General features: G+C 31.2%; 1 protein-coding gene across 1 annotated transcript in view; it reads left to right on the top strand.

Annotated features, from left to right (window-relative positions):
* Nucleotides 1–22,327, top strand: part of LOC126886950 (tensin) — a 1,001,992-nt gene that overhangs the window by 862,110 nt on the left and 117,555 nt on the right. The window contains exon 12 of the mRNA XM_050654136.1: nucleotides 18,329–18,596. Coding sequence (XP_050510093.1) covers nucleotides 18,329–18,596 — 268 coding nt within the window. The remainder of the gene's footprint in view (nucleotides 1–18,328; nucleotides 18,597–22,327) is intronic.

A 22,327-nucleotide genomic window follows, 5' to 3' on the forward strand; every position in this document is an offset into this window, starting at 1 on the left:
TAAAGGGTTGTAATGTTATACAGGGTATTTACAAAGTTATAACCAATTTTGTATGAAAATCGTAACAAGTTCAACTCCCTGTATAAATAAAAATAAGCACAACAGCAATGGTTTATTAATGCCATATTTTTTTATTTGTTGTCAAAATTTTTAAGAATTATTGATATTGCTAATTTTCTTTATATCAAATACAGGGTGAGTAAAAACGCAAGTACATTATTTTCTCAGTAATGTTAAATGGAACACCCGGTATTTTATATCATTATTGAAAAGTAACATTAACGTATTTTAATTTTTATATAATATTCTCTATGCCCAAATTTATTAGTTTTCGAGATATTTTCATTTTTCAGAGCAAATTATTTTAGGTGTTTAAATTTATCTAAATTTTAAGTAAGCCATGACTGAATTGACAATTGAAGATTACCGATTATCAATCCGGTAATCAATGTAACACTGTAGCAAATAAAGAAATAAAAATAATTTATTAGCAATACATTTTACAAACAAAAACACAACCACTACATGCAACATTTTTGAAACAATTAAAAACTATCTTTTTATGTAAATGCAACAAATAAACAAAGAAAATTAGTAATAAATTTTACAAAAAAAACACACAAACACAAAATACAATATTTTGTGAAGACAATTAAACACTACTTTTGTATGCAAATGTAACAATGTAACAAATAAAGAACGAAACATAATTTATCAGTAATACATTTTGCAAAAAAAACATGTTTGAAAAAATTAGAAGCTACTTTTAATAAAATATTTTTAATATTTAATTACATAAGGTGTTCAAAATTATATCATAACACATTTATGTACGCCTAAAAATGAGCTACTTACTCTACGGAGCATTTGTAAATTAACACATCGAAATACACTTTGTATTCTATTTTTCATCTCATCCCTTGTTGGAGGTATTTTATAAACTTCATTATTAACGTAACCCAAAAAATCAGTCCAGTTTATTAAATTCTGGTGATTTGGGTGGCCACGCTATTGGTCCATTGAAAAATGAAAATATCTCGAAAACTAAAAAATTTAGACATAGGGAATGTTATCTAAAAATTAAAGTAGGTACGGTAATGGTACCTTTCAATAGTAATATAAAATACAGGGTGTTCCATTTAAAATTACTGAGAAAATAATGTACTTGCGTTTTGACTCACCCTGTATTTGATATAAAGAAAATTAGCAATATCGACCATTCTTGAAAATTTTGACAATACGTTAAAAAATATGGCATTAATAAACCATTGTTGTTTTGCTTATTTTTATTTATACAGGGAGTTGAACTTGTTACGATTTTCATATAAAATTAGTTATAACTTTGTAAATACCCTGTATAACATAACAAACCTTTATATTTTTGTGATGGAGAAGTTAACAGGATTTCGAATATAAAATAAAATATAGGGTGTTCCATTTAAAAAAACATAAGTTTGGTCTGCCACTTTGTTATCCAACACCCTGTAACATTCTAACTAATTTTGTAATGTGAAGCTCAAAGGTGGCTAAAATTTTTGTTATTAACTTTTATTGCTATCTATTACTATAGCGGAGCTATTGAGCTTTACCCTACTAATCAATCACCCTGTATATGCCAAAAAATCGCAATTTAAAAATAAAAATCGACCTGTTTCGGGATTTTTCCTTAAAGTCGCCGGTTTACGAAATAATGAATTTATGCGTTACTTTATGGACGCACTGTATTATTATTTAACATAATATGTATAGTATGCTGTCTGTGCTTTGCCAATTCCTATTTGAATATCCTCCCCTGCTCCTCCTGTCGTGTTCAGTATGCTTCTTTGATAACTAACTCTTTCCACAGATTTCAGCTCTTGGTTTTCTATTTTTATGCCCAATGCCCATTTCTCTCGGTGTGTTAATCTTCATTAATTCAGTTTTATTCATGTTTATCTCCATATCCATTTTTTTACCTTTTTTGACTAATTTCTCACTTTTTTCTGCATGCTATGTCTCTGCTGAGAGTAGATATACATCATCTGCGTATTCAAGATCTTCTAATTGTTCAGAGGTATTCCAGTGTATCCCAGTTTTATCGTCACTTCTATGTTAGCTCCATTAGGCTTTTAGAATTATTTAAATTGTTTGATTTTATATGAATAAAATGGAAATTAAAATAGGCTGTTATTGGTACAAAACTGACATTTATAACTTTATCTCTATGATCTCAAAAAATAATCATTCGTCCACTATTTCATCTAAAAATTGTGTAGGAAGTGTCTGTTAAACCACAAAACCGCAGTTAAGTGCACCTACCCAGAGTGCAACAAATTCATATTTCCTTCTTTGGAGCGTTGTGAAATATCTTCTTTAGAACCTTTATGATTACATATACACATAAATTAAATAACCCTGAGTGATAATCTCACCTTGGAACTGGTCACATTATAATGGTCCGAGAGCTGGTACACATTTTTTGGTAGGTATTTGACGCAATCTGAAAATTTTGCAGGTAACTCTTCCTTAATAGCCTAATACAAAAGCGCAGGCCTGGCTGGAGGGCAGTGGTCATTTACCCCAAAGAGTTTACACGTTTTTTAACTTTGAAGGTAATTTTTGGGTTTAATGACCGCTGCCCTCTAGACATGCCTGCATTTTTGTGTTAGGTTATTATGATAGAAATTTACGGAAATAAAAGGCAGATATCGAGCACTGAGTTTATTAAATCTTGCCCTTGCATTAAAGCTTGTATTGAGGTAAAGATTTAATAAACTCCATGCTCGATATATGCCTATTTCCGTAAATTTCATATATTCGAGCATTCAACCACTTCCTCTTTAATTAAGGTAGAGTTAACAGCGTTCTCCGACGCCTTCCGACTCCTAACCGCCATTCTTCTTTGTTTAAACATAGACCTGGAGGGATTTCTCTTTCTTCTAGTTCTTTTTCAATTCCCCCCCTCCAGCTTCTTCTCGGCCTTCCTATTTTTCTTCTCCCTTGTAGTTTCCACGTCAAAATCTGTTTAGGGATCCTATCATGTTGCATTCTCTGTACGTGGCCGTACCATATTAATTGTTTTGTTTTTATTTCATCAATTATTGTATACGTGACTCCCGTCATTTCTTGTATTCTTTCATTTGGTATTCGATCTCTTCTTGATTTGCCTGCTGCTCTTCTCCAGAAGTTCGTTTCTGTTAGTAGTAACATTTTCTCTGTTCGTTGTTTCATTGACCAAACTTCACTACCATACATGTCATATGTGATTGCACTTTTAAGTATGGTATTGTATATAAGCCTGTTTGTTCGCTTTATACAGGGTGTCCCGAAAAGATTAGTCATAAATTATACCACAGATTCTGGGGTCAAAAACATGTTGATTGAACCTACCTTAGTACAAATGTGCTCATAAAAAAAGTTATAGCCCTTTGAAGTTACAAAATGAAAATCAATTTTTTTCAATATTTCCAAAACTATTAGAGATTTTTTATTGAAAATAGACGTGTGGCATTCTTATGGCAGAAACATCTTAAAATAAATTTAAAGTGAAATTTGTACACCCCTTAAAAAAATTTATGAGGGTTTTGTTCCCTTAAACCCCCCTAAACTTTTGTGTATGTTCGTATTTAATTATTGTTAAAGTATTATTAGTTAAACACGGTATTTTTAAAACTTTCTTGCCTCTTAGTACTTTCTCGAAAAGCCAGTTTTTATCAAGATATTTTGAAAATTTGTCAAATCCACCACCTATTTTGTATATGGTCAAGTACGATTATAGAGACCTGGTAATAATATGAAAAATCTATAATTTACATTTTTATAATATGAAAATAAAAAGAAGCAAAAAAGTTTTAAAAACACTGTGTTTAACTAATGGTACCGCAATAAAAGTTTAATTGAAACGTACAGAAACATTTGGGGGGTCTAAAGGAACGAAACCCCCATACAATTTTTATGTAAACATATTAAAAAAGAAGCTGCATCTTGATAAAAACTAGTTTATTGAAAAAAGACTAAGAGGCAAAAAAGTTTTAAAAATGTTGTGTCTAACTATTGGTATGTACTACAATAATAATTTAATTGGAACGTACACAAAAGTTTGGGAGGGGTTTAAGGGAACAAAACCCCATAAAATTTTTATGGGGTGCACAAACTTCACTATAATTTTTTCTTAAGATGTTCCTGCCATAAGAATGCCACATGACTATTTTCAATAAAAAATCTCTAATAGTTTTCGAAATATTGGAAAACATTGATTTTCATTTTGTAACTTTAAAGGGCTATAACTTTTTTTATGTGCACATTTGTACTAAGGTAAGTTAGGTTCAATCAACATATTTTTGACTCCAAAATCTATGGTATAATTTATGACCAATCTTTTCGGGACACCCTGTATATTGTTTGGTCCCACAGAATGCCGTTCATCATGGATATGGCTATTCTTCCCTGTATGTTCCTGTCTTTTATAGCAGCATTGAGTATTCCACCTTGAGTTATCTGCATGCCTATGTACTTGTATTCATCACAGTGTTTAATTTCTACCCCATCGTCTAATGTAATGGACTACTTTGTCCCTCCAACACACATGGCTTCAGTTTTTTTAATGTTGACTTTGAGACCCCTTTATTTATATTTTTCCATTAGCTTCCGCATCATGTAACCCAAGTCATCATGATTCTAAGCAATCAGAATGTGGTCATCAGCGAAATATAAAGTGTACATATTGTCATCTCGTCATTGAGAGGGATTCCAATGCCATTACATTTTCTTTTCCACAGCTTGAGTCCTTGTTTCAGATAAATTTTGAAAAGCGTAGGCGAAATACAGTAACCTTCTTTCAATCCTTTCGTGACCTTAAATCTCTCAGAAATCCTTAACCAAGTTTTAATTTTTGCAGTCGTTCCATTACACAGACTTTGGACTGCTTTTATAAGACCATGTTTAATGTTTGCTGAGGTGAACTTCTTTATTGACGGCCGGCTAGCTCTAAAGCCAGCTTGCTCTTCTACTTCATAATCTCTATACTCATTTTCTATTTTGTTCTTAATAAATTTCCCATACATCCTACTTATTACCGCAATTCCTCCGTAATTTTCACACTGATCTTTGCTGCTATTTTGTGGATAGAGTTTACATGATAGATAACTTTCATTCTTTTGGTGATTCGGCACCATTTAAGCAGTCTTGAAGGAGTTTTCATAGCTGTTCTTGGAATTTGTCTATACCCGCTTTCACTAATTCTTCAGGGATGGCATCAGGACCAGGGTATTTTCCATTGTCAGGGATTTTGTTATTTCTTCCATTTCTGATTTACTTATTTGTAATGGTGATGAATTTATATTAGGCCAGGGTAATAAGACAAAAATATACCCTGTTTGTGACACTTCAGCAGCCAGGGTACTGAAGGGTTTTTTCGACAGGTAATACCTATAGGAACAAATTATAACTATTTCCTGCGTAGGATCTGGCGGCCATTTTTATTTATAAACAATTAACTGTCAAAAAATGGCATTTCTCCCTTTCTTTTTCAAATCAATGGAAAACAGTGAAACTTATGATTTTTTTAGTACAAATAGAATAGAATAGAATAGAAATATGCTTTATTGTCATGAAAAATTTAACAATTTTATAGACAAAGCTTACAAGAATCATAAATAAGAACAATAACAAATAACAAATACAATTTACTAAAATGATATAAATCGTCTATATAAATAAAAATAATAAAGAGAAACAAAAAAAAAACAGTAACAATCTATTGCAAAATTTAAAAAAAAAAATTTGCAAATTGCATATTCTACCTTAAGAAATTTAATAAGTTAAGTTAAGCTGCTGCATATGACACTCAAATATAGATTAAGATTATACTTATAAATAAGAATACTGTACTTTCTTAGTTATTGGTTAAGAAACTCTGCTGTTGAATAATATGGTCTTTCAGATAAATAGGCTTTAGTCATTTTACGGAACTTGGGGAAAGATGTTGCAGATTTAAGTTGTAGAGGGAGATGGTTGTAAAGTTTTTTTGCAGAATATAATATAGATTTCTTTACTAACTCACTGGACGGGATCGGTAAATAGATGTCAAAGGTAGAATTTCTGGTGGAATAGTCATGTCTAGGTCTTGCTGGAAAGACATGTAGATGTTTACGAATTAAGCAAACAGTTTCTAAAATATATAAAGAAGGTAGTGTTAAAATCCTGTGATCTTTGAAGTAGCTTCTGCAATGTGTTGTTCTTCTGAGGCCAAACAAATATCTTTGAGATTATGGAAAAAGCTTTAAAATGACATATTACAAAGTTTGATATACTAATTTATTGTTAATATAATTGCGAAAATGAGTCGGAATTGCAAAAAAAAATTATTTTCGCAATAACTGCTGTAAAAATTAGTGTACAGGTTTGAAATTTTTGTCAAATGAGGGTTCTTTGGTGCTTAATATGTGATAAAAATTTCAAAGCGATTCATTCAATTGTTTAAATTTTATTCGAATTGTTTATCTCAGTGAGCATTTTTTTTTGCACTAACATAAGTCAGAAAAAAATGACGTTAGAACCATTTCACAGGTGTCAAATGGAAGAGCATGAACTATGTTTTCAACTTGGTTTAAAAAAATCGAATAAAAAATGCATTTATTAGTAATAAATAATTATGCAAAAGTATCGTAAATCTTTCCTTATAAACTTTTTGAATAACTTTTTCCAAAAAATTTACTATTTTACCCTGTTTTAAGTGCACAACTACCAAGTAATGTTATTTATATCATAATTGATAAAAAATTGTAATAAATATATATAATTTCTTACATAACAAAATAAAAAGTTTATAAGGAAAGATTTACGATACTTTTGCATAATTATGTATTACTAATAAATGCATTTTTTATTCGCTTTTTTTAAACCAAGTTTAAAATATAGCTCATGCTCTTTCATTTGACACCTGTGGAATGGTTCTAACGTCATTTTTTTCTGACTTATGTTATTGTAAAAAAAATGCTCTCTGGGATAAACAATTTGAATAAAATTTAAACAATTAAATGAATCGCTTTGAAATTTTTATCACATATTAAGCACCAAAGAACCCTTATATGACAAAAATTTTAAAGCTGTACACTAATTTTTACAATAGATATTGCGAAATAATTTTTTTTTGCAATTCCGACCTTTTTTCGCAATTGTATTAACAATAAATGAGTATATCAAACTTTGTAATACGTCATTTTAAAGATTTTTCCATAATCTCAAAGATATTTGTACTAAAAAAACCATAAGTTGTTTCACTGTTTTCCATTGATTTGAAAAAAAAAGGAAAAATGCCACTTTTTGACACTTAATTGTTTATAAATAAAAATGGCCGCCAGATCCTACGCAGGAAATAGTTACAATTTGTTCTTATAGGTATTACCTGTCGAAAAAACGCTTCAGTACCCTGGCTGCTCGAGTGTCATGGAAAAAACCTTATTACCCTGGACTATATGTATACCTGTTGTCTTCCATGTTAGTAAATTCTGGTCTTTGTTCTGTTAGTAAGTTTTTGAAATATTCTTCCCATTTTTCCTTTGTTATTGGTGATATAACGTCTTTTTTCTTATTATGTCTCATGTTTTTAATTAACCTCCAACTCTTTGTGCTTCTTCTACCTCTTATGTAGGTAATATTGATTTTTTGGCAGTTCTTTTCCACGATTCGTTCTTTTTTTGAGTTATCTTCTTTCTTACTTTGGCTTGAGCTTCTTTGTAAATTGTTTTATCCTTTTTTATTTTTGTTGTTAGGAATGTTAGATTGCCTCACATACCTACCCAAAAATGTCTACCAACTCTCGGATCATACCAAATACCTACGTTGGCGGATCGGTGTGAATTACCAAATTTTTTTACCGGTGGGCGCTATTTACATCGAGATGCTGTCAATGGATTTTTCTGCATCTCGTTTTCAGATAAACAGATAGTGAAACTGTTTGATTCCAGTTCTTATGTCACCGTTACTATTTAAATTACAGGTATAAAAACAACACCAGCAATGAATATTAATGGCGTTAAAAAAATTCATGCGGTAGCTATGATAACTAATGTTGATCTAATGCGGAAAACAGATAAAAGGAATGATAACATATTGACAGAATAATGGATAATGCACTTTTAGTACATGGAAGCTTGAATCAAATAATTTTTAGTGCAAACAACGGTTCAAAAATAAATATAGTAATCGTGGGCAATAAATGGCATTCATTAATTAGAAGAAAAGGTACCAGACAAGGATCTACGTTAAACCATTTATGTTACGCGTTCGTGGCCAACCAGTTAAGGGTTAAATTTCAAATATTAAACAACCAATTGTTACAGTAAAGCACATTATATAATTTAGGCTGATCACGCAATGTCTTGATCTTACATTGCTAAAAAAAGTAATGATATCCCAATCTAACACCAAAAAACACTTTTTTTCTGTCTGCTACGACATCCACATATTGCAAAATCAGAAGAATATTTAACACACCATCATTAATTATCCCAAACCAAATTACTTCTTCTCTAAACCCATGTCTTCGGTGACCTTTACATACACTAACGTTAAAAAAACTGCAATGTAATTAACTTGCCAAATAATAGTGCAACCCATAATTTAAATGACATTAACACCGTTTATACTAAGTCAGTATTTAAAAACTAATTCTGACCGCGTCTAATTATGTGCTCAGTCGGTAATTTAATTTTAATTGCTACATTGCTAGGACGGAGTAGATGTTTGCGCGTGAATTTTTTATGGAGATTTTTGATGTGTTCATGATGTTTACTATTCTTGATTATACACTGTATTCGTTATAAAAACTAGCGTTAAGTGGAAAATTTACATTTTTTCAATTATCCCTATATTGTTTTATTTACTGAGGTCTATGAACAGGTCCGGCGATAACCAGCCAACAAGGGATGCACTGCAGGCGGGAGTCCCTGTTTTTCTGTAGGTGTTATACAAAATATAAAATACAAATACAAAAAACCGAAGATTTTAAGTTTGTCTTGGCTATAGTAAGATATGATTTCTGGTTTGTTAGGATTGGAATAAATGGTTATGAATTGAATATACTAGCACAATAGCTTTGGCAGTGCAGTGGAACCCCGTTAAGTCGGCCATCGATAACCCGGAAGTCCGGCTAACCCGGGTCGATTTTCATCAGACAAACATTTCAACAATTAAAACGTAATATTGACAACCGAAACTGACAAATTTTTACCAAGAAATGAACAATACTGTATATTACTGTACGTAATTCACATGTACTGTGCATAATGTATTTCGTGTTTTTGCAATTTAGGCCAGGAACGGAAGCTTTTCACCTCGCAATTTTTTACAGAATCGATCGATTTGCTTGAAAATTTGAGAATAAGTAGTGGATAGTCCAAGGACGAAAATCTATATGATGCCGAAAGGCGCTTTTACCATGGGGGTGGTTGCCACCCCATCTCGGGGGTGAATTTTTTTTAATATATTTTGAACGCAAAGTTGATAAAAACATTAATTCAAACAAAAAATGTTCTATACATTTTTTTGATAAAATTAATAGTTTTCGATTTATTCGCTATCGAAAGTGTTAGTTTTGTATAAAAAAATCAATGTTTTTGGATATACAGTAGGAAAAATGAAAGAATACCCATGAACGAACATATAAAACACGCTGTATTTTCCTGTCACTGTGTCACAAAGAAAATTGGCTAGCGCAAGTACATGTAATAATTTTTATTATTACATGTTAAATTTTTTTCAAACCAAGTTCTTAGGAATTGAATAACCTACAATTTTATATTAAAACATTTTTCGTATCCCTGATGCTAATCTTTCTATTCTGAAGAAAATTGCATTTTTTATCAAACTACAAAAATTCGTTATTCGTTTTTAACTCCAGTTTTTTAAAAACTAATGATTCTAACCCAGTAAGCCAGTCAAACTTCTAGAATCTAATAATAAAATACATAAATAAAAAAGAATGAATAAGGCCAATGACTAAAAGCACCGCTAACTTACATTATTATGCTTCCAATTGGATTTCTTTTTTTTTTTTTTTTTCAAAAAAGTATATTGTCATTTTAAAATCCTCAGTCGCACAAAGAGGTGACTTTGAAAGGGTTGGTAAATGTGGTTTTTGCACAACCTATTCTGAAGAAAAGACCATTTTTTTCCAAACTACAAAAATTCGTTATTCGCTTAACTCCATTTTTTTTAACTAATCATTCTATGCCGGTCAAACGTCTACCACTTATTAATAATACATAAATAAAAAATACCAAATAAGATTAATGACTAATTTTAATTAGGGTGGTGATTAAGGGGTTGCTTGCGATCACTTTTTCGTTGAAAAAAATAGGGATTGGCATTCTTTTCATTATAAGTCTTAATTTTTGAGTTAGAGACTTTTTTTTTATTTCTGGAGATAGATATTTTTAAGCACTTTAAATTAGTTTGAACAAGCTGTCCTCGAAAAATGCATAGTTTTCCCGTGACTTTGAAACTACAATATTTAGTATTTGACGATGAAGAGCCAACATATAATAAAGTATAGCTCCATTACTATTGGTCTTGAAGAAAATTTAAAATAACGGTTTTGTTTATTTTTTCAAAAGGTACATTTTTATTAAGTAAAGTTGTTTTGATCAAACGAAAACTTTTTGAGTTATTAGCAGAAAACTTATTAAAAACATTGCTTTTTTCCATATAAAACTAACACTTTCGATAACGAATAAATCGAAAACCATCAATTTTATCAAAAAAATGTATAGATCTTTTTTTGCTTAGATTGAACGTTTTTACCAACTTTTGCGATTAAAATATAATACAAATTTCCACCCCCGAGATGGGGTGGTAACCACCCCCATGTTAAAAACGCCTTTCGGCATGATATAGATTTTGATCCTTGGACTATCCACTACTTATTCTCAAATTTTCAAGCAAATCGATCCACTCTGTAAAAATTGCGAGGTTTTGTCCTATTTTAAGCTTCATTTTTTGGACTAATTATAATGGATTTTACCTCTAAGGATGCCGTATTTTATTAATTTTTACTGTATTCTACGGCTAACCCGGAGTTTCGATAACCCGGATCGGCCGCGGTCCCGATTAATCCGACTTATCGAGGTTCCACTGTATTCCCAACATTGTACATTCTATCCTAAATCCGTAAGTGTAAATCCTTGGGTTCTTTTTTATCAGGTTGAAAAGGCACTGTTAGTTTGCTTCAGTGTTGCCAATCGGCGGATAATTATCCGATTTGCGTACCTTTTTGAGAGTTGTCGTATCTTCTTCGTATCTTTAACTAAATCGGATATTTGCGGATATTTTTCAGTGCATCGACTAAAACTTTCTCATCCATATATTCCCAACACCAACAACACATTAATTTTGTTTGGTTCCACCCAAATTTTTATAAATAGCCTATACTGGATGAATGTTAGTGACATCCGATACTTTTCATCTTTTGACAAAAGGGACATAGTAGATAAATAGTATTTACATACATAAATTAGGTAATAATCAGCTAGGATACGAGATTTTCATCTATAAACAAAAATTTTTAAACTGTGAAATAGAGAATCCAATAGATTAAAGGGCCGGTTGTTTGAACGCTAGTCAGAAATGGAATCAATGGAATTATTATCAAATATTTAATTACTGTCAATGTCAACTTTGATTGGGTTGCTGAAAACATAATTGATTAAAATTATGAGATTAATTGATTAATTAATCAATTATGTTAATAATTGTTACGTTAATTGATAATTAATAATTAATTATTCAATCAATTATGTTAATTATCATAATGCTAATTGATTACAATCAACTGATTGGCGTACGAACAACGGATTTTGTTATTTGATGGTTGTTAAGGGGACTAAAAGAATAACATTGGCAACATTGATTTTAATAACAGAAAAATTTTTAACCTAGCGTACCTTTTCGTGATAAATCGGATATTTTTCGAGCTATCATCGGATAATCTAGAGAAATGCGATTGGCAACACTGGTTTGCTTTTATTTTTATGGTAGGTACCCACATACGTTAATTTATTTTTTAATTTACACGCCACTCGTTTGTTTTTTATTAGGCAACTAACCATTGTTCCAAGATATGTATTTTTGTCCACTCGCTCGGCATTGGTTCCATTTATTAGAAGATTCTCGATATTTCTTTGAGTTTTGCATATTCTCATCTAAATTTTGTCTTCTGGAAGTTCATTGTTAGCTCGTATTATTTTCCATACTCCACTACTTTTGTCGCCACTCTCTGAATAACGTCAATATCTTCGGCTAAGATGACAGTGTCAACCGCATATCTAATGTTGATAATGGGATCTCCATTTACCTTTATTTCAGCTGTTTCACTATCAAGTGCTTTTTTCAGGATCACTTCCGAGTAGACATTAAAAATAATTGCCGAAAATAGGTACACGTCCCTGTTCCACCCCCCATTGTCTAATTTCAATTTCATCTGACAGCTATTCGTTAACACGTACTTTTGCTCGCTGATTCTAGTAGAAATTCGTTATGATCCTTAAGTCACTGTAATCTTATCTTCTTTCGATTTCAGGAAATTCATTAATTGAATGCTTTATTATAGTCACTAAAAGACGCACCTTTGTATCAATTTAACATAAATGTTACAAAATCTACAAACGCAATTGGTGTTTACATACTTTTGAGCCTTAGACCAAGTTGATAGATACACACTATTTGAAAGACTAAAGACTAACGAAATTTTCGTTTTGCAACGAAATTGAAAATGGTTATTCATTTTTGATTTACATGTTTACTCTGATATTAGTACAAAAGGAACCATTCTCGTTGGAACTTTACCGCGCTGAGCAGATGGGACGTGAATTATAAATTGTAAAATTCCCTCATCTTCCTTAGTCTCAGCATCCGTATGGCTTGCAAATTGTAGAAGCCTCGGAGGTGTAACCAGGAAGGTCCCCATTGTTTTCAGTCTGGTGGGATGTAGAGTAACATTACGTTGTTTTATATGCCATTAGAGTGAAAACTTAGTAAAAAAAAAACTCTAACAAGAAGTAAAACCACTTCTATGTAAATTGGTATATTTATTAAAATTTAAAAAATCCCAATGGATTGAATAAAATATGTCCAATTCAGAACGTTTTCAGACCTATCGGTCCATCATCAGTGAATGTGCATACTTGCTAAATAGCCCCAGAACCAAACAATGGTTGAATTTAAAATTCAATTTACATTATTTAAAAATAATATTAAACAGGCTAAACGCCGATGTTAAAGGATATAGCCTATGGGAACATGGTGAAACCCTACCAAAACCTCAATCAACCATCTTAGGCCAACTTTGACTATAAAGTAGACTTCATAGTCAGAGTAAAAGTTAGTAAGTAGTCAATAATAATATAGTCAAAGTAAAAGTTAAAGCAGACTTTATAGTCAAAGTTGGCCTAAGATGGTTGATTGAGGTTTTGGTAGGGTTTCACCATGTTCCCATAGGCTATATCCTTTAACATCGGCGTTTAGCCTGTTTAATATTATTTTTAAATAATGTAAATTGAATTTTAAATTCAACCATTGTTTGGTTGTGGGGCTATTTAGCAAGTATGCACATTCACTGATGATGGACCGATAGGTCTGAAAACGTTCTGAATTGGACATATTTTATTCAGTCCATTGGGATTTTTTAAGTTTTAATAAATATATCAAATTACATAGAAGTAGTTTTACTTCTTGTTAGAGTTTTTTAACTATATGGTATACAGCCAACCTAGGGAACTTCCCTTTTAGTGAAAACTTAGTCTTTTGCTAGCAGTTGCCGCTAGGGCATCTATGCCATTTTGTTCGTTGCAATCCGTGACTGCACGCCGGGGTTTGTTTCGGTTGGATCAGAGAGAGCAGCATATGTGCCTCCTGATAAGAGACTAATTAGTTTCAAAACCGGTAGAGGTGCTTGCTGCACTCTCTGATTGGACTAGATTATGATGCGGCTGTATTTTCGTTTTGCAACGAAATTGAAAATGGTTATTCATTTTTGACACTATTTGAAATTGGAAAAAGAATAGGCTAAAAATTTGATGAGAACAATCAAAAAATGTCAAGATAAACCACGATTAAAATGATGCCAAACGAAACATCGACTGCATGGTTGTATAATTCTAGTATGTCACAGGCTTCATGAACATCAATAAAGAATAGGACAATATGCCTCTTGATTACCACTGTTTTGTTTTTTAGTGCTTTCACACTTTATAGATGGTTGTTGATTCCATAATTTGCTTATAACCCTGAATTTCATTAACAGAAATAACAAGACACACCTATATATATATATATATATATATATATATATATATATATATATATATATATATATATATATATATATATATATATATATATATATATATATGTCTTCAATTTTATTCTCTTTTAAAAGAATATAATATATTTTCTTACACTATCCAGAATACTATCCTTAATTTTTTACTTTGATTAATTTTTAAGTATTCTGTTAAATGCAGACATTTCATTTCTAATTCTTTCTCGTTTACGTCTTCATAATAGATTTCAGCAAATTCTCTGCAACTTTGTCTCAACTCTTCGGAATTTGGAATATATTTTACATATCTTTTTTTTTCGTGCTTAGATAACCAATTCGGTTATCATTTAGTATAGAGTACCTAGAGCAGGGGTGGGCAAAGTGCGGCCCTTTGGACATTTTTTTGCGGCCCGCGGTAAAAAAGTGAATTATTTTCATTTAAAGATTTTTTCAATTATTGCTAATATTAATAATTAAATATTGATAATGCAGCTATTAATTAACCCTTTCGCAGCGGGTGATTTTTCCGCAAATTTTCAACATAACGCGGGCAATTTTTTGTGTTTTCGGTACAGAATTTTGTCGGCTTCCTTAATGAAATCCATGAAATTTCAACAAATGGAAACGATATTTTTGAAGTAATCAGAAACTGTTTGGAAAATTTTAAATTAACCCGTAACCACCTAGTAAATGTAACAACTAACGGAGCACCAAATTTAAGGGGAGCAAATATTGTAATGTTGAGAAAACTTTAAAGATTACGTTCATGAACAATTTCCAGAACAGGTATTATGCAAAAATGTTTTGAAAGTAGATAACGCCATTTCAATTATAAATTATTAAACTAATATTGTTAATTTTATTCGTTCAAGAGGATTAAATCATCGTGCATTCATAGCATTTTTGGAAGAGTTAGAAACGGAACATACTGATGTCTTATACCACAAGCATCTTCGATGGTTAAGTTTAAAAAAAGTTCTTAAAAGATGGTGTGAATTAGGAAAGGAAATTGCTATATTTTTAGAAATGAAAAACTGCTAGAAATTTGCTAAATTTACAAGTTTTGAACGCCCCAAATGAAACTTTTAAAATGAAACTATTCATTGATCATATAAAAAAGAAATAATTATTTCAATTATTTCCCTCATTAAAATCATTAAATAATAATGTTCCAGAAAATAAGTTTAGAATTTATGAAGAACAGTTTTTTTAAATATCTTTTTATTATTTAATTATTTCAAAGAAAACAAAAACAATGAAGGAAATCAATATCAATCGAAGGGAAATCGAAACGTCAAGTAAATTTTATTTCAAACTTAAATTGTGGCAAATTCTCAAATAAAATAGCAAATTGCATAAGATGCAACAAGGAAATCGCTTCAGAACAATATTAGTGAAAAAAGAAATAGATTCATAGATAAAATAAAAATAAATAAATTATATATGTACTCATAAATAGGGAAATAGCATGCTTAAATAAGTGCGAATATTATTTAGGGGGAAGGGGTATGGTTTGAAAATTTTGAAAAGTACGATTCTTTTATTATTTTATATGAAAGAACATAACTTCAAGAATACTCTCTGAAAATTTCAGTTTGCCCGTAGAAAAATTACCGGAAATACAGCATTTGTAATATCCCTACCATTGACTCGCTTTGCGGCAGCTTGTGTGTAGTGAGAGCCGTTCAACAGTTGTTCCCTTTCCTTTTTGTAAATTACTGTGCTATCCAAAAACATATTTCGGTGTGCATCACTTTACGATTTGCATCATTTTCCATTTTTTTTTATGTTGGTAAAAATTTGCCACCTTTGGCTTATTTTTCAATATTTGGTCTTGAAATTTGTTTGGAGTATTCTTTGAATTGTACTGAATATGGTTATTTAAATTAAAAATAAAATAATTCTACCATAGTTTCAAACATAATTAAGGTGTTTGAAATGATAATTTCAAACCATACCCCCCCCCTACACAAAATTAGTAAAAAGTTAAAAATTGAAAACATGTGTTAAGGTAACAAATATTGCGGCCCCTTGGTAATAGACTAGAAACATTTTGTGGCCCTTACTAAAAAAAAATGCCCACCCCTGTCCTAGAGACTAGAGCACGTGCCCAGTGTGCTCAGTGGAGAAGAAGGACTTGAAGACATGTAGTATTTATTACCTACTATATTCTAATTTGGATATATCTTTTTTTATTTCGAAAGCTTCCAGAAAAAAGCTGTTTTCTGTAAATCACTATTAATAGTCTAGTCGCAACATAGGGGGTCCCGTGGGCACTTTTAGCTCGCCGCGATTTGATGGCGGTATTATAGGTTTTTTGGGTCGCTGAATGCAATGGAAGTGGTCTGAAAGCCCAATTGTGGTGCGTTTAATTGTTATTAACAAATTATGGTAACATTAGGTGTTTTTCAGGAATTATTAGAAGCCCTGTAAATAAATTGATAAGAGTTAAGGTCTTCTCTGGTGTATTTTTGGTCGCTGAATCGAATGCGACTAGTCGCGATTACTCAAAATGTGTTCTTATTTTGTTAATAACAAAATAATTCTTTATTCGCCGAAAAGCTCGAAATGCGTTATCTACAGCAAGTTTGTAGTCTTTTTCATAGTATTTTTATACGCTAAATCGATTGTCACTAGTCGTGATCCCTAAAACCACGTTCCGACTTCGTTATTATTAAATTATTGCAAAAATAACGGTTTATAATACGTTTACTCACGGTTTTTGCTCTAAATTAAAAAAAAACCACTTGAAATGACATGAAATTTGGTATGCACGTAGCTAACATGTCAAACAAAACAAGTAATGTTGTGCCGATGTGTGCTTTTACCCTGGGGGTGAGTTTCATCCCGTTTCGAGGGTAAAAAAAGAAACCGTTAAAATAAGTCCAGAATTGGATAAACTGATTCATTCTAAGCAACTTTTGTTTTATACAGTTTTTTCACTAAGTCAATACTTCTCGGGTTATTTGCGAGTGAATATTATGTTCATTTTTCAACAAAAAAACCAAATAACTCGAAAAGTATTGACTTAGTGAAAAAACTGTATAGAACAAAAGTTGCTTAGAATTAATCAGTTTATCCACTTCCGGACTTATTTTAAAGTTTTCTTTTTTCACCTCTGAAAAAGGGTGAAACTCACCGCCAGGGTAAAGGCAGACATCGGCAATCACTTGTTTTGTTTGACATGTTAGCTACGTGCATGCCAAATTTCATGTCAATCCAAGTGGTTTTTAAATTTTAGAGCAAAAACCGTGAGTGAACGTACTCTAAACCGTTATTTTTGCAATTATTTATTAATAACAGAGTCGGAACGTAGTTTAAGCTCTCACGACTAGCGGCAATCGATTTAGCGTATAAAAATACTATAAAAAAGACTACAAACTTGCTGTAGATAGCGCATTTCTAGCTTTTCGGCGAATAAACAATTATTTTGTTATTAACAAAATAATAACATATTTTGAGTAATCGCGACTAGTCGCATTCGATTCAGCGACCAAAAATATACAATAGAAGACCTTAACACTATCAATTTATTTACAGGGCTTCTAATAATTCTTGAAAAACACCTAATTTTAATAATTTGTTAATAACAATTAAACTCACCACAATTGGGCTTCCAGACCACTTCAATTGGATTCAGCGACCCAAAAAACCTATAATACCATCATCAAATCGCGGCGAGCTAAAAGTGCCCACGAGACCCCCTATGTTGCGACTAGACTATAATTCCTTATTACTTTTGTATTTTTAAATTATTTTAAAGTATTGCAAATATTGTAAATATTTCAATAAACTGTACCTGTGCCTGTGTTAACACTGACCAAAGTAGTGGAGACTCGTAAATAAAGAAAAATAATAAGATGGTGTATTTAACGTTTAAATATCCGCGAAACATAATCTACCTTGTAATAATAATTACTATTCACGTAATTTCTCAATAACAAGTCGATTAAAAACAAAAACAATCAACCTACAACCATCACACGCGCCAACCTCAAACTTAACCTCACTTTTCGTTCTATTTTGTTGCAGGACACCATCCGCCGAACGCCAACACCACCACCTCCTCGGGCAGTCCACCTCTCACGGCTCAACCGTCCCCTCTCACTCCGGAAGATCAACACCGCGAACTTGACGAACTGCTCAGCGATATGATGCTCACCGTTCAGTCGATTCCGGACTTGAAACCGTCGCCGACCTCATCTATTAACGTGAGAGAAGAAGATAACTTCCGATTTATAGACGACGAAGACGAGAGGGGTATTCCGTACCACGCTAGGCAGACCAGTCAACCCTTCAGGTGAGTTTTCCAAGGGTTTTTTTTGTAAAATACACGGACAAAAAGTGCAGTTTTGGTGTTCAGTGATAGGTCAGTTAATGAACATGAAATACGGCGATACCGTGTAATTTTCCGGGTCGCTATCGAATTGCGTGAAAATTGGGATTTAGGTACCTCTTACCGTCCACTTCACTTTTGGATTTATGCCGTTGGTTGCTTTAGTCCGGAAATGAATAAAAGCACCTTTTGTTTTATAGAGTTTTTTCACTTTCTACGGAGCGTAACGTGCTTAGTTTTGACGCTAGAAACTTTTATAAAAAGCAGAAATAAAACTTTTTTAAACAACCTAAAAAGTTTTGATGAGTTTTCCCCGAAAAGTGCCTGAATTTTTGGTTATTTCACAACGAATTACTGGATTTGGAATTTGACGAATAAATACTTTTCCTGGACTATACAACTCTGCTTCTACTGGGTCTACAGTCTACAGACTTAATGCATACACCATTTTTTTCGTTTTTTTTAAACGCTTTTTTTACTTCAATAGTTTGCATCAAATCTTTAGACGTTAATTTGACTGACTTTTCTTCAATGCAAATGAATGGAAATTTGCAGACATATGCATTCGCGGGAACAATACACGAATAGTCAATAAAAAAAATTTATGTTTATTAATTGTTTCAATAAAAAAACGATTTTAATGGAAAATGCTTAAATTTTCTTGTTTTTTACAATGTAGAAACTTGAAACTTTTACGGATTGTAGCTAATAATATGAACTATACATAATTTCACTGTTTACGTTAATTGTTTATTGTTTATTTATGAAGTTTCAAATTTTGAACGCTCATGCATTTATTTATATATAAATCTGCGTTTATTCGTGTCAAATTTCAATACGATACGAAACAAAACTTCAACCAAAACTCGAATTCAAAAAATTCGTGTTTTGTGGTAGTCTTAGAAAAACCACCGGTAGAGACGTTTTGTGCTACAATTAACATTAGAATTCGTTTTGTCGTATTAATGAATTAAACGCTTTTCTTTAGTTCAATCGTTTGGGTCAAATCTTTGGACGTTAATTTGACTACCTTTTCTTCATTGCAAATGACTAATAGACAAGGCGGAAACGGCGGGTTCGTTGGGAAAAATATTCCCATGAGATATTTTTGCATAATCACATTCGTGAGTTATCCCAGAATATGGATCAAGAAGTCGCCCACGTGAAAAGTGGGCCAATTTTTTTTTAACAATTTTTGTTTAATCAAATTGCAAAAATCAATGTTTTTGGCCCGGACTATTTTTTTTAGGTTTTCTTGGACCATTCTGGACAAAAAAGCTCTCTTATAATTTTTCTCTAGAGTTGATCTTTTTCGAGTTATAAGCAATTTAAAATTTGAAAAACGCGAAAATGGCCATTTTTAAGACTTAATAACTCTGTTAAAAATTATTATTATGAAAGTCAGAAAGTGACTAAATCAAAGTTTAAAGTCGCCGCTACATGATCCTGAAGAAATCTGTGTCATTAATTTACTACTAAGCTGTTATTTTTAGTTACTAAAAAAGAGCTTACAGCGGCCGCACACGTGCATGGAGCTTATTATTGTTACTTAAAAATAACAGCTTAGTAATAAAATAATGACAAAAATTTCTTCAGGATCTTGTAGGGGGGGCTTTAAACTTTGATTTAGTCATATATTCACTTTCATAATAATAACTTTTAACCTAGTTATTAAGCCTTGAAAATCGCCATTTTTCGTTTTTTTCAATTTTAAATGGCTTATAAGTCGAAAACGATCAACTTTAGAGAAAAATTATAAGAGACCTTTTTTGTCCAGAATGGTCCAATAAATTAAAGAAAAAATTATTCGGGCCAAAATATTGATTCTTGCAATTTCATTAAAAAAAATTGTTAAAAAAAATTGGCCCACTTTTCACGTTGGTGACTTCTTGAACCTTATTCTGGGATATCTCACGAATGTGATTATGCAAAAAAATCTCATGGGAATATTTTTCCCTTCGAACCCGCCGTTTTCGCCTTGTCTATAAAAATTTGCAGACATATGCATTCGCGGGAAGAATACACGAATAGTCAATAAAACATTTTTTTGTTTATTAATTGTTTAAATAAAAAAACGATTTCAACGGAAAATACTTAAATTCTCTTGTTTTTTTATAATGAAGAAACTTGAAACTTTTACAGATTGTAGCTAATTATATGAACTATACATAATTTCACTTTTTACGTTAATTGTTTACGTTATGCTTCATAAATCAACAATAAAGTTTCAAATTTTTTGCCGATTCCGACCACTTTTCATGTTTGTACATCATATGTTTTATACATATGTTAATAAACATGACGATATATTATATTTTAATGTTTGAAAAGTGTAAGACTAAAAAGTAAAAAATAAAAAAATATGAAAAATATTTTTAAGAAACGCTTTTCTTTAGTTACGAGTGACTAAAATTAAAAATAAAAAAATCAAATAAAAAGCAAAAGATAAAAAAATTGAAAAAATCTAACACATTCGTTAAAGAAAAGCGTGGTGCGAAAACCGTTTATTCGATGAAGACGCGCCACGCTTTTCTTTGACGAATGTGTTAATTTTTTTCAATTTTTTGTATTTTTTGCTTTTTAGTTGATTTTGTTATAATATGTTTAATTTTAGTCACTCGTAACTAAACAAAAGCGTTTTTTAAAAATATTTTTTCATATTTTTTTATTATAGGCTAAATTTTTGCTAAGAATTTTTTCGATAAAATAATTATTTTTTGAGTTATTTGCGAAAAACTTTTTAAAACGTGGTCTTTTGTTGAAAAATGAACATTTGAATGAACAAATGAACATGAATGAATGAATGATGAAACTCAAAAAGTATGGACTTAGTGAAAAAACTCTATATACAGGGTGTAACAAAAATAGAGGTCATAAATTAAATCACATATTCTGGTACCAAAAATAGTTCGATTGAACCTAACTTACCTTAGCACAAATATGTACACAAAAAAAGTTACAACCCTTTGAAGTTACACGATAAAAATCGATTTTTTCCGATATATCGAGAACCATTAGAGATTTTTTAATGAAAATGGACACTTGGCATTATTATGGCAGGAACATTTTAAAAATAAATTATAGTTAAATTTGTGCACCCCATAAAAATTTTATGGGGGTTTTGTTCCCTTAAACTCCCCCCTCCCAAACTTTTTTGTACGTTCCAATTAAATTACTATTGTGGTATCCTTAGTTAAACACAATGTTTTTAAAACTTTTTGGCTCTTAATATTTTTTCGATAAACCAGTTTTGATCGAGATGCGGCTTCTTTTTTAATATGTTTACATAAAAATTTTATGGGGGTTCTGTGCCTTTAAACCCCCCAAATGTTTGTGTACGTTCCAATTAAACTATTATTGCGATACCATTAGTTAAACAGGATGTTTTTAAAACTTTTTTGCCTCTTAGTATTTTTCCGATGAGCACCTTTTATCGAGATGTGGCTTCTTTTCTAATATGGTTCAAAATATACCTCAAACTGTAATTTATAAAAAAAATTCATATTATTACCAGGTCTCTACAATCGTACGTAACAGTATACAAATATGTGGTGGATTTGACAAATATTCAAAATATCTCGATAAAAACTAGCTTTTCCAAAAAGTACTAAGAGGTAAAAAAGTTTAAAAAACATTGTGTTTAACTAATGGTACCACAACAATAATTTAATTGAAACGTACAAAAAAGTTTGGGG

The sequence above is a fragment of the Diabrotica virgifera genome, chromosome 6 (assembly GCF_917563875.1).
Source record: "Diabrotica virgifera virgifera chromosome 6, PGI_DIABVI_V3a".
Classification (NCBI taxonomy): Eukaryota; Metazoa; Arthropoda; class Insecta; order Coleoptera; family Chrysomelidae; genus Diabrotica; species Diabrotica virgifera.